Here is a 12,712-nt window from a genome sequence, read left to right as displayed (position 1 = left end):
CACACACACACACACACACACACACACACACACACACACACACACACGGACAGAGCTGGGATCTCACACACACACACACACACACACACACACACACACACACACGGACAGAGCTGGGATCTCTCACACACACACACACACACACACACACACACACACACACACACACACACACACACACACACACGGACAGAGCTGGGATCTCTCACACACACACACACACACACACACACACACACACGGACAGAGCTGGGATCTCATACACACACACACACACACACACGGACAGAGCTGGGATCTCTCACACACACACACACACACGCGCGCGCGGACAGAGCTGGGATCTCACACACACAGAGCTGGGATCTCACACACACACACACACACACACACACACACACACACACACAGAGCTGGGATCACACACACAAACACACGGACACTCACACACACGGACACTCACACACAGAGTAGTCATTTCACAAACACTTCCAACGTCTTGCAGCTAATGAGTAGTTTTAGCACATAGTGACTCTCTTTTTGCTCAGACTGGAGCACATCCATCTCAGCGTGGCAAAGACAGACACCATGAAGGCAAGGTGCCCTCCCCTCCCCCCCCCCCCCTGACGCGCTGCCCTGGTTCCTTACCAGCTGCACCTCGCCAAACGCCCCCCTACCAATGACCTTCACTTTGTCAAAGTCCTCTGACATCATCTGCAGGTCCCGCATGCTGCCCATCAGCTTCTCATCTGCGGGAGTCATGGCAACGTCACTGCACTGTCATGGCAACGTCAAGACACCACCACACTGTCATCAGAGCACTGTTGTGGCCAAACCCTGTGTCTGCATGGAGGGTCCGAAGGCCTTAAACCTAGATCTCCCCCAGCCTGTGCTAACGCAGTCGCCTTCAGCCCCGCAGAACCGGTACGGACTGGCTGAAACAGCGTCGCCACCGGCAACACCGAGCATGTCCTCTGCGGATTCAGGGACTGCCAACGTCCCAAAGGCACAGAATCCCAGCCCAGGAGGCGTGGAAGCACTTACATCTCTGCAGGAATGTCTCGATGTTTTTGTTTTTCCGCAGTGCAGGGAAGTCCAGGTCCAGGACCAGGGCGTTCATGGCATCCTACCGGAGAGAAGAGCATGGAGGCGACGAGTGAGGGGCAGGGGGACTCCATCCGCATGTCCTATGCGGGGTCGCAGGGGTCCAGAGCCTCTCCATCATAACAGGCAAGTGAAACAGCACAGCCAACCTCCCAGTGGCCTCAGTGACTGGGCAGAACCAGGACTGAGCTCTGCAATGACCCAGCAGGTCTATGGGGGCCAGAGTCACTCCAGGGTCACGCAGCACAGCTGGCCAGTTCTAGAGCAGAGCTGCAGTTACGTTGTGTGCGTGTGTGTGTGTGTGTGTGTGTGTGTGTGTGTGTGTTTGTGTGTGTGTGTGTGTGTGTGTTTAAGAAAGCAGCAAAACGCAGGTCACATGACCAGGAGACCATCGCTGAGTGGATGAGAGAGAAGCGGCTGCCGTCTCTCCAGCCCGCCTTTTTACACAGGCCAGGCCGGCTGCAGTTAAGATGATTGGCCATATCTGGTCTCCTAGGAGATATTACCCATAATCCTCTACACCTGTTACCCCAACCGGAGGCTGCGAATGCGCCGATCGCCCACGCAGCCAAGACCATGCAGCACAAACACTGCCGCCACGCAGCAGCCACACAGGCTCTCCACACACAAACACGGCTACTGGGGGGAAGCACTCAGGGTCCAGCAATACAGGAAGTGACATGCGGCGTCCACAGCTCCGAAGCCTCGCTCTCCGGCAGGAAGTCGGCTCCCACAGCCAGTCTGCAAGTCATTTCCTCTGTTGCCTCATCTATGGGCCAAGCTCTGGCCACGGGAGCCCAGGGCATGCTGGGAAATAGCTCCCCCTCCCCCGTGAGGCACAACAGACCCAGCGATTTGCCCTCAGAAGGTCGACATCACCCCGCCCCCCCCAAATACCCCACGCAGAGCAGGAACAGCAGCGCAAGACACAAAAACATGAGCCCCCCCCCACACAGAAAACAACAGGAAAGAGTGCATATCTGCACATCCATTCCAGGGATATTTGTGGTTAACACCGGGGTAGATGGGGGGAGGGAGCTTCTCCCGGGCCATTAGCCTGCCTGCTGATAAGATGAGCTGAAGCTGGGGTGTCTGTCACCAGCTCGACTGGGGGACTGGGGGGCCACACAGAGGCAGTAAGCAGAGAGATACACAGTCCTGCTGAGGATGGTCAGGCAGTCACATACTGCAGTCAGCCAGCCAGCAGGTACTCACCAGTACCGTCCATACAGCAGTCAGCCAGCCAGCAGGTACTCACCAGTACCGTCCATACAGCAGTCAGCCAGCCAGCAGGTACTCACCAGTACCGTCCATACAGCAGTCAGCCAGCCAGCAGGTACTCACCAGTACCGTCCATACAGCAGTCAGCCAGCCAGCAGGTACTCACCAGTACCGTCCGTACAGCAGTCAGCCAGCCAGCAGGTACTCACCAGTACCGTCCGTACAGCAGTCAGCCAGCCAGCAGGTACTCACCAGTACCGTCCGTACAGCAGTCAGCCAGCCAGCAGGTACTCACCAGTACCGTCCGTACAGCAGTCAGCCAGCCAGCAGGTACTCACCAGTACCGTCCGTACAGCAGTCAGCCAGCCAGCAGGTACTCACCAGTACCGTCCGTACAGCAGTCAGCCAGCCAGCAGGTACTCACCAGTACCGTCCGTACAGCAGTCAGCCAGCCAGCAGGTACTCACCAGTACCGTCCGTACAGCAGTCAGCCAGCCAGCAGGTACTCACCAGTACCGTCCGTACAGCAGTCAGCCAGCCAGCAGGTACTCACCAGTACCGTCCGTACAGCAGTCAGCCAGCCAGCAGGTACTCACCAGTACCGTCCGTACAGCAGTCAGCCAGCCAGCAGGTACTCCTCAGTACCGTCCGTACAGCAGTCAGCCAGCCAGCAGGTACTCCTCAGTACCGTCCGTACAGCAGTCAGCCAGCCAGCAGGTACTCACCAGTACCGTCCGTACAGCAGTCAGCCAGCCAGCAGGTACTCACCAGTACCGTCCGTACAGCAGTCAGCCAGCCAGCAGGTACTCACCAGTACCGTCCGTACAGCAGTCAGCCAGCCAGCAGGTACTCACCAGTACCGTCCGTACAGCAGTCAGCCAGCCAGCAGGTACTCACCAGTACCGTCCGTACAGCAGTCAGCCAGCCAGCAGGTACTCACCAGTACCGTCCGTACAGCAGTCAGCCAGCCAGCAGGTACTCACCAGTACCGTCCGTACAGCAGTCAGCCAGCCAGCAGGTACTCACCAGTACCGTCCGTACAGCAGTCAGCCAGCCAGCAGGTACTCACCAGTACCGTCCGTACAGCAGTCAGCCAGCCAGCAGGTACTCACCAGTACCGTCCGTACAGCAGTCAGCCAGCCAGCAGGTACTCACCAGTACCGTCCGTACAGCAGTCAGCCAGCCAGCAGGTACTCACCAGTACCGTCCGTACAGCAGTCAGCCAGCCAGCAGGTACTCACCAGTACCGTCCGTACAGCAGTCAGCCAGCCAGCAGGTACTCACCAGTACCGTCCGTACAGCAGTCAGCCAGCCAGCAGGTACTCACCAGTACCGTCCGTACAGCAGTCAGCCAGCCAGCAGGTACTCACCAGTACCGTCCGTACAGCAGTCAGCCAGCCAGCAGGTACTCACCAGTACCGTCCGTACAGCAGTCAGCCAGCCAGCAGGTACTCACCAGTACCGTCCGTACAGCAGTCAGCCAGCCAGCAGGTACTCACCAGTACCGTCCGTACAGCAGTCAGCCAGCCAGCAGGTACTCACCAGTACCGTCCGTACAGCAGTCAGCCAGCCAGCAGGTACTCACCAGTACCGTCCGTACAGCAGTCAGCCAGCCAGCAGGTACTCACCAGTACCGTCCGTACAGCAGTCAGCCAGCCAGCAGGTACTCACCAGTACCGTCCGTACAGCAGTCAGCCAGCCAGCAGGTACTCCTCAGTACCGTCCGTACAGCAGTCAGCCAGCCAGCAGGTACTCACCAGTACCGTCCGTACAGCAGTCAGCCAGCCAGCAGGTACTCACCAGTACCGTCCGTACAGCAGTCAGCCAGCCAGCAGGTACTCACCAGTACCGTCCGTACAGCAGTCAGCCAGCCAGCAGGTACTCACCAGTACCGTCCGTACAGCAGTCAGCCAGCCAGCAGGTACTCACCAGTACCGTCCATACAGCAGTCAGCCAGCCAGCCAGAAGGTACTCACCAGTACCGTCCATACAGTAGTCAGCCAGCCAGCAGGTACTCACCAGTACCGTCCATACAGCAGTCAGCCAGCCAGCAGGTACTCACCAGTACCTATTACTAATCACCAGCACCCACCATACTACAATCAGCCAGCAGGTACTCACCAGTACCCAAGAGTACTGATTTGCTTATCAGAGTTTAAGACATTAGCCATGTACTACATTCACAAGTCAAACTGATAGACTGGATGTTCACCAAAGTAATCACACCGGCCTCAAGGGTCCCTCAGCCCCTGAAAAGGGGTGACTGACAGGCATGGCCCCCCCCAGCTACCCCCCCCCCCCACCAACCACATTGTGCTTTTATTGGAACTTCGGATGCCATAAAAGTAGCCATAAAGACACAAAGCAGCCGGCCCATGATTCAGTGGGGCTGGGGGGGGCGGCTCCAGGACTGGGCCGAGTCAAGCACATATCAACAGCAGGCTGGCTGCAGCCCGGGTCAGGGCAGGACCCAGGACCACAGGCATTCACAGGAACGAGGACAAAGAGGAGCGGGGGCTGGCACAGCACACCGAGAGCGGTTAGCGGCTCCGGTGACTCATCCTGCTCGCGATTGTTGCCGAAGGGAAAGAAGAAAATCATTAAACCGTCATGGGAGCTGCGGGGACATGCAGAGGTGCGGCAGGCAAACGTCGCCCAGATCCCCATGAAGATACACACCCCAGAATGCAGTGCGGGTGCCCCCTCCCTCGTAAACCACAGTATCACAGGAAGGACTAGGGTGCGACATCATAGCGGTACAGAGCCAAATGGGTCACAAGGCCAGACACGGGGATCCAGTGTGACAGGGACAAACCGCAGGCCAGACACGGGGATCCAGTGTGACAGGGACAAACCGCAGGCCAGACACGGGGATCCAGTGTGACAGGGACAAACCGCAGGCCAGACACGGGGATCCAGTGTGACAGGGACAAACCGCAGGCCAGACACGGGGATCCAGTGTGACAGGGACAAACCGCAGGCCAGACACGGGGATCCAGTGTGACAGGGACAAACCGCAGGCCAGACACGGGGATCCAGTGTGACAGGGACAAACCTCAGGCCAGACACGGGGATCCAGTGTGACAGGGACAAACCACAGGCCAGACACGGGGATCCAGTGTGACAGGGACAAACCACAGGCCAGACACGGGGATCCAGTGTGACAGGGACAAACCACAGGCCAGACACGGGGATCCAGTGTGACAGGGACAAACCACAGGCCAGACACGGGGATCCAGTGTGACAGGGACAAACCACAGGCCAGACACGGGGATCCAGTGTGACAGGGACAAACCACAGGCCAGACACGGGGATCCAGTGTGACAGGGACAAACCACAGGCCAGACACGGGGATCCAGTGTGACAGGGACAAACCACAGGCCAGACACGGGGATCCAGTGTGACAGGGACAAACCACAGGCCAGACACGGGGATCCAGTGTGACAGGGACAAACCACAGGCCAGACGCTGACCACGCTTCCACCGGAGAGAAACTGGGTTGGGGGGGGGGGGGTCACATACAACACTACAGACAGATCAGTGAGGTCGGGATTCACATGGGGGGTGGACACAGGTCAGCCAAGCCCTTCAAGAAGCCAGGACCCCAGCCCCCACCCCCTGGTCAGTGTCATGCAGAGCAAATGCCAGGAGCACAGCCTGCTGAAGCCTCATGCCCTCCCAGCACCTCCCACTGACAGAGAGGTACATAAATACACTGTGAGTCAGTCCCCAAACACGCACAGACTGTGAGCGGAGCATCTCACATGTTCTCCCGGAACGTTACAAGCACGTCACCAGCACACACCTCTCCATGACACTGCGTACAGGGAACGGCAAAGGTCCGGCTCCGCGTGAGCAGGACACAGACACCTGGGGGGCGTCCCCGTGGCTGGGGATCCGGCATTCTCATGCCATCACGCAACAGCCAGGTCCCATGCAGCACACCTGTGATCCGCTTACACACTCTGCAGCCCAGCTCCACCTCCACCGCACACTAAACTGTCCCACGCCCTCCCAGGTCTCCCAGCATCCACCAGTAGGCGGAGCCATTCTGGGAATGCACCGCTGCTGCTCCTGCTCAGTGACTTGGGGTGGCCTGCAAGGAACAGTGCAGCTGCTGACAGCCACAGGCTCGAGATGGGGGGGCTTTGGGGGAAGGCGCCTCGGCCGGCCACCTTATACGGCAGCATTTTCTCCCTGTAGACAGAGGCAGCAAACATAAATCTGGAGTGGGTCACAGAGAGACCCTGGATCCCCGCGGGGTGGGGAGGCACCTCTGAAGCAGAATAAAGCTGCCGTGGATTCATAGGGCAACCCCCCCTTCAGGAATTAACCCACTTGGGGGAGGGGGAGAGAGTCTGCGCTTATGTGGAGGAAAAGAAGGAAAAGTGCGAGTGTGAGAGAGCATGTGAAGGAGGCAGTCTGTGACTACAGGAGTGCGTGTGTGTGTGTGTGTGAGTGTGTGATGGTGCGTGTGTGAGTGTGTGATGGTGCGTGCGTGTGTGTGATGGTGCGTGCGTGTGTGTGATGGTGCGTGCGTGTGTGTGATGGTGTGTGCGTGTGTGTGATGGTGTGTGCGTGTGTGTGATGGTGTGTGCGTGTGTATGTGTGTGATGGTGTGTGCGTGTGTATGTGTGTGATGGTGTGTGTGATGGTGCGTGCATGTGTATGTGCGTGTTTATGTTTGCGTGATGGTGTGTGTGGATGTGTGTATCTATGATAGTGTGTGTGTGTGTGAGTGATGCAGAATAATAATCATTTAAGGGTCCAACAGAAGGTCCTTCTCAATGCTGAAACACCCGTCTCCAGACGAGCACTACTGCCCCCACTGCTCCACCAGTCTAAAACACTGCAAACAGAGAGAGCAGAACCTGGAGCTGAAGCTTCTACAGGAGATGTGAGTTTGGACGCCTATCTGCTCTGCGCAGCTCCTGCCTCCTGCCATAATCACCAACACCACCATTATCAGCGCCACTGAAATCACCATCATCATCATCATCACCACCACCAACACCACCATTATCAGCGCCACTGAAATCACCATCATCATCACCATCACCATCACCACTGAAATCACCATCATCACCATCATCATCATCACCACCACCGAAATAACCATCATCATCATCATCACCACCACCAACACCACCATTATCAGCGCCACTGAAATCACCATCATCATCACCACCACCACTGAAATCACCATCATCATCACCACCACCAACACCACCATTATCAGCGCCACTGAAATCACCATCATCATCATCATCATCATCATCACCACCACCATCATCACCACCACCGAAATCACCATCATCATCATCACCACCACCATCATCACCACCACCATCATCATCATCACCAACATTATCACCACCAACATCACCATCATTATCACCACCAACATCACCATCACCACCACCACCACCATCATCATCATCATCACCACCGAAATCACCATCATCATCATCACCACCACCATCATCACCACCACCATCATCATCATCACCAACATTATCACCACCAACATCACCATCATTATCACCACCAACATCACCATCACCACCACCACCACCATCATCATCATCATCACCACCGAAATAACCATCATCATCACCATCACCACCACCAACATCATCATCATCACCATCATCATCAGTATTTCCTGGGAGTTCTAAGCCATATAACCAGCTTAGAAAGTACAATCGCAACCGAAGCTCTACACGAACTTAACTTAACAAGCCTGTCATTTCCAGCTAATGCTACTCGGTTCTCCGCTAAACCGGCTGATCCCTGACCTGTCTGCAAAGCGGGCGGCACTCACCCCGTCACTGTCGCCCGTGGGACCCCCTCCCCCAATTGTCCTGCAGCACAGTGAATCCCTGGGGCCTCCACACCCTCAAAGATAAGGAATACCAGGGAAGGGGGGGGGTGTGTCCTCTTCGGGACACATTCAAATTTAAATCCAGGATATGATTTCAATTTCCTGTGGGCTGTTTTGTCTCCATTTAGGGAGAGAGAGCTCAGCCTCGGGGGGGGGGGCATGGCACAACACTAGCCAATAAACATTAATCCCCCCCCCCAACAGGATGAGTGGGTGGTCACTGTGGCCAGTCAGAGGCCCAAACAGCCCACTCCCGCCCCCAAACACAGTAAAGCTCGGCAAAATTCACACCATCAAAACACTCAAAGGAGTAAAAATTATACTAATCGTTCTGTTAAACTGCTGGAAATCTCCTTATATACTCAGGGGGAGGCACATGGCTGTAAGCATCAAGCACTTTATTTACCACCCCCCAGGGAAGATACTCGCTGTACCGAACATTAGAAATGATTCACACTTAATCATCAACCCAGCAAGTTAAAGCCACGTCCCACAGACGGCACGGAACAATCATCTCATTCGGAGTGTCTCTGCCACTTCAGCCTCGCTAAACTTATCAGATACATTTCCTTTCGGGGGGGGGGGAACCGCAGGTGCCAGCTGTGGGAAGGTCCCTCCCCGCTAATGGCCAACGCACCGCGCTGGATAAATCTAAAATTAAAAGAGGCCATAAATAATTAGGTGGGGGGGTGAGCTGCTAACCCTCAAGCCACATATCCCAGCATGCATCAGTGCCATGAGAACACTGGCTGGCTCCAAATCAACAGGGTGTGTCATCAGATGTTATCAGAGCAGAGCGGAAAGAGAGAGAGAAAACTGAAAATAAGGAAAGATGCAGAATGCGAGCCTCCTCCCTAGCCTGTGCCCCAGGCTACTATCGCCACGTCAACACTGGACAGGACCAGTCACCCTCGGGGGGGTCACCACAAGACAGCACTGCCGTGGGTAGCTTGGGGTAAGGTGATGTGGGGTGGGGTGGGGCAGGGCGGGGGGACGGCATGTGAACCAGGATGGGTCTGGACACAGCATTGTCCTGCCTGGCTCGGGGCGGTGACCCAGGCTGGGTGGTTAACAGTGGAATTCCATCTGAGCCTGAACCTGCTGACAGGCCTGGGGGCACAGCCTCCTCACCCATACGAAAACTCCTCCCCCCACAACACCCAGAAGCGGCCTTCCCAAGAATGAGGAAGAGCGCCGACTTCCCGATGGCGAGCGGGGGGGGGGGGGGGGGGGGCCTCACAAACACACTCCCTCTAGCAGGGGGCGGAGCCTCACAAACGCACTCCCTCTAGCGGGGGGGTGGCGGGGGGGGCGGAGCCTCACAAACGCACTCCCTCTAGCGGGGGGGGGCGGGAGCAGGCAGGGGCGGCGGCCAGTGCTCGCCTCACTCAACTGACACGCCACACGCATCCTGTGATGGCGCCATGGCAACAGCACACTGGGCACCGTCACTCACAAACCACAGGGCAACGGATCAGAAAGGTCAGTCATTGGGGGAACAGCAGCATTTTATACTGGGGCCCCGATGTGGACATTCTGACCGAGACTAATAACCAAAATACTAATATTACAGACACTGATCACAGACACTGATCACTGCCCAGCACAGATCAGCAAAATGACATTTACATCTTTTTTTATTCTATGGAAAATCAAAGACTGATCTAGGGACCAGGGTTAGCAGTGGATTAAAACGTGTCACACGTCAGTGCATTTTGACCTCTTATAAAACCTGCACTATGGAAGACGGCGGATGGGCAAATCATTTCAGTAGCTGTGTCTAACTCTAGCGCTGCTAACACACGTCTAGCGTGTCCGAGGAGCCGCGGGGCCAACGGCCAAGTCTGGATTTGAAATGATATTTTGCATCTCTACTACTTTATCACCCATGTGGATTAATTCAGTCCCAGAAACAGCCAAATCTCCGGGACGGGCTGCAGATCCTCCCCCAAAGCCAGGAGCACACGGTCCACCTCACCTCACGGCTTCCTCTGTGGGCACAGCGGGACTTGTCCGCTTCGTGCACCATGCTCAAAGGTACAACAGCCGGGGTTCTGCTGGCATCCGGAGTCAATGCCAGCTAAGGGACAGCTGCCACTGCCTAATCCCACCCTTCAGCAGGAGATGGGGGGGGGGCAGAGAGACCATGTGCATGTTTGTGTGACTCTGCTGCTCATAGTGAGGTGACTGTTTGGACCCGGGTGCATTTCAGGGGGATATCAGTCACTGCAGGGTTCTGACCCATCACACCCCCACCTGAGCAGATACAAGCAGACAGTCCCTTTACAAGCACGATTTCGGTGCTTCCTTGGACTGTGACGCTCAGACACAGGAAAGGCGGTGAGGTAAAGGCTTACTGCTGATAGGAGAAGCCATAGCGTATGATGTTGGGGGCGGCGGGGAGGGGGGTAGGTGTTAAAAACAGGGATTTAAAAAAGGCACTATCACCGAGGAGTGCAGGATCTGCTGTGCCGCCTCCCCCGCAGTCTTCCCACTCGCTGATCTACCTCATCCCCGGAAAATAAACCTTCCCCCCCCCCCCCAACTCAACTCTTCCTGCATATTTAACACATCACCTCACTGCTTTTGCCACGAAAATAAAGAAGAGGGCAAAGATCTGCACGATCAGCAATGCACAGGCATTACGGGCGGCGCGCGGCTGTTCGGCGCGCGCACTGTAAACGATCGGCGGGTTTAATCGCGATGAAAAGCTGGGCGTCCAGCCTCAAGTCCGCATTCCTGAGCCATGAGACCATGGCAGAGTCCCTCGCCGGTCGGCAGTCACTGGCTGCATTATTACAGCCAGACGGCGTCTCCGCCGCCCGAAGCCGCGTTCGCTATTGCTGGAGACCGTGCGGCACATCGCGGGGCGTTATCGGCATTCGCCCCCTTTCCATCTTCTGCCCCTCCAGCCGGGACCGAGCCGTTTTATGTGCCGGATTTACCCAGGTCTCACGGACATCAGGATGCGCTTTGAAAGTCCCCAACGCGCCTCGTTAATAGTCAATAAAGCCGAAAGGGGCGGTTAAAGTCCACATCCTTCAAGGAAACGTGCAAAATCATGAACACATCGGTCATCTGAGTGCTGACGTGCGCGAAATGGTCAAACATGGTCATGAATTAACTTGACATATTGCATAATACAAATACACAAAAATATACGTAATACATATGCCAACAGGGAATACAAGTCAATAAGCCGCGATCCGGCCAGCTCACTCCTCCTGGGACTCGTACGGTCCGGCGCAGGGCTGCAGCAACAAGGCAGCCGTATTAAATATTAATAAAACAGCACCGCAAACTTACCACCAAACTTTCCAGGTTGAGCGCGGATCTGGGATCCTGGATCATGGCTTCCAGCTTTTTCACCCGGTTTTCATGCCGCCTCTCTGCCCCTGACGACATCTTAGTGGATGGATCGGCGCTGCTTGCGGTCCAAAGAAAAAAAAAACACTTTTCCTTTATTATTGTTGTTCGTTTTAAATATGCGTTTAGCCGGAGACGGCCAACGCAGCCCCCTGTATGTATTTTTTGTTCCTGGGTTATGTCCGTGGGCCTAAACAGCCTGGGAATCGCCGCCTCCTGAAACTGCTTCGGACCCACAAATATTCCAGGTTAAAAAAAAAAGCCCAAAGGGGCGAAGCGCCGCGCGCACACTGCAGCCGCATTAAACTTCCCCGTCTGCCGCCTGCATCATCACGCCGATGTCAAACTTAATGCTTTTGGGGCGGCGGACCGGGGCGTCTTCCCGACCCCCTCCTCTGCGAGGCTGCCTCCCTTCGGTCCCCCCGTCTTCGGGATCCAGATCTTTTCTTTGCCGCCAGTGAAGTGCGAAGTCGGTCCGCATCCGAAGCGCCGGTGTACGCGGAGCCGCGAACTAGGAGCCGCTTTTCGCTTTTTCCCGCACGGCGGCGTCTCTCGTCACTTTGTTTCTTGTCTGTATCCTGATTTGTGTTGTCTTTTTGTTACACTCCGTGCGCCGGGTGGCTCACCGCCTCCTTCTGCCCTCCATACTCCTCTGGGCTCCAGGCGCTCCCGTCCTTCCCCGTGACGCGCACTCTGCCTCCTTTACCCATAACCCCCCTCTCTGCGCTCGGCCGTCCGGACTGCGATCACCGGTCCGCTCGGCTGCGGTGCGGAAAGCGGCCCGCGGAGGCAGATAAACGCTATCAGTTTTAATAAAGAGCCATTTATGACCAGCGTCTTATTGAGCAGATTGTATCGCATTTGAGGCCGTTTTGTCAGAATTTACTGATTCTATGCGACACATAGGCTAATTTTGGAGCTATTATATATTGTAATGTTTTTAAATTATCAATAAAGATTAAATGCGTTATGTTGTTCATAGAACTGAAAGTCCTGCTGTAAAATTATAGAAGATGCTATATTATAAATCAGCAAATCATTGTTGTTTCCAAATGAAAAGAAGAGGAAACAAAAAAGAATCTGGTGTTAAATTAGAAAAAAAAAAATCACCTGCCGTAAATTTAACCCCACTTAACT

At 55.5% G+C, this 12,712-nt stretch overlaps 1 protein-coding gene across 1 annotated transcript in view; it reads right to left on the bottom strand.

Annotated features, from left to right (window-relative positions):
- rock2a (rho-associated, coiled-coil containing protein kinase 2a) overlaps nt 1-12,289 on the bottom strand; it is a 30,073-nt gene extending 17,784 nt beyond the window's left edge. The window contains exons 1-3 of the mRNA XM_048974415.1: nt 11,516-12,289; nt 1,045-1,126; nt 649-749 (exon numbers count right to left, since the gene is read on the bottom strand). Coding sequence (XP_048830372.1) covers nt 649-749; nt 1,045-1,126; nt 11,516-11,614 — 282 coding nt within the window. The 5' untranslated portion in view covers nt 11,615-12,289. The remainder of the gene's footprint in view (nt 1-648; nt 750-1,044; nt 1,127-11,515) is intronic.
- Between the last annotated feature and the right edge of the window lie 423 nt (nt 12,290-12,712).

This window comes from Brienomyrus brachyistius, chromosome 14 (assembly GCF_023856365.1).
Source record: "Brienomyrus brachyistius isolate T26 chromosome 14, BBRACH_0.4, whole genome shotgun sequence".
In the NCBI taxonomy this organism is placed as follows: Eukaryota; Metazoa; Chordata; class Actinopteri; order Osteoglossiformes; family Mormyridae; genus Brienomyrus; species Brienomyrus brachyistius.
The sequence above is the reverse complement of the archived record's forward strand: the minus strand, read 5'-3'. Positions and strand labels throughout refer to the sequence as shown.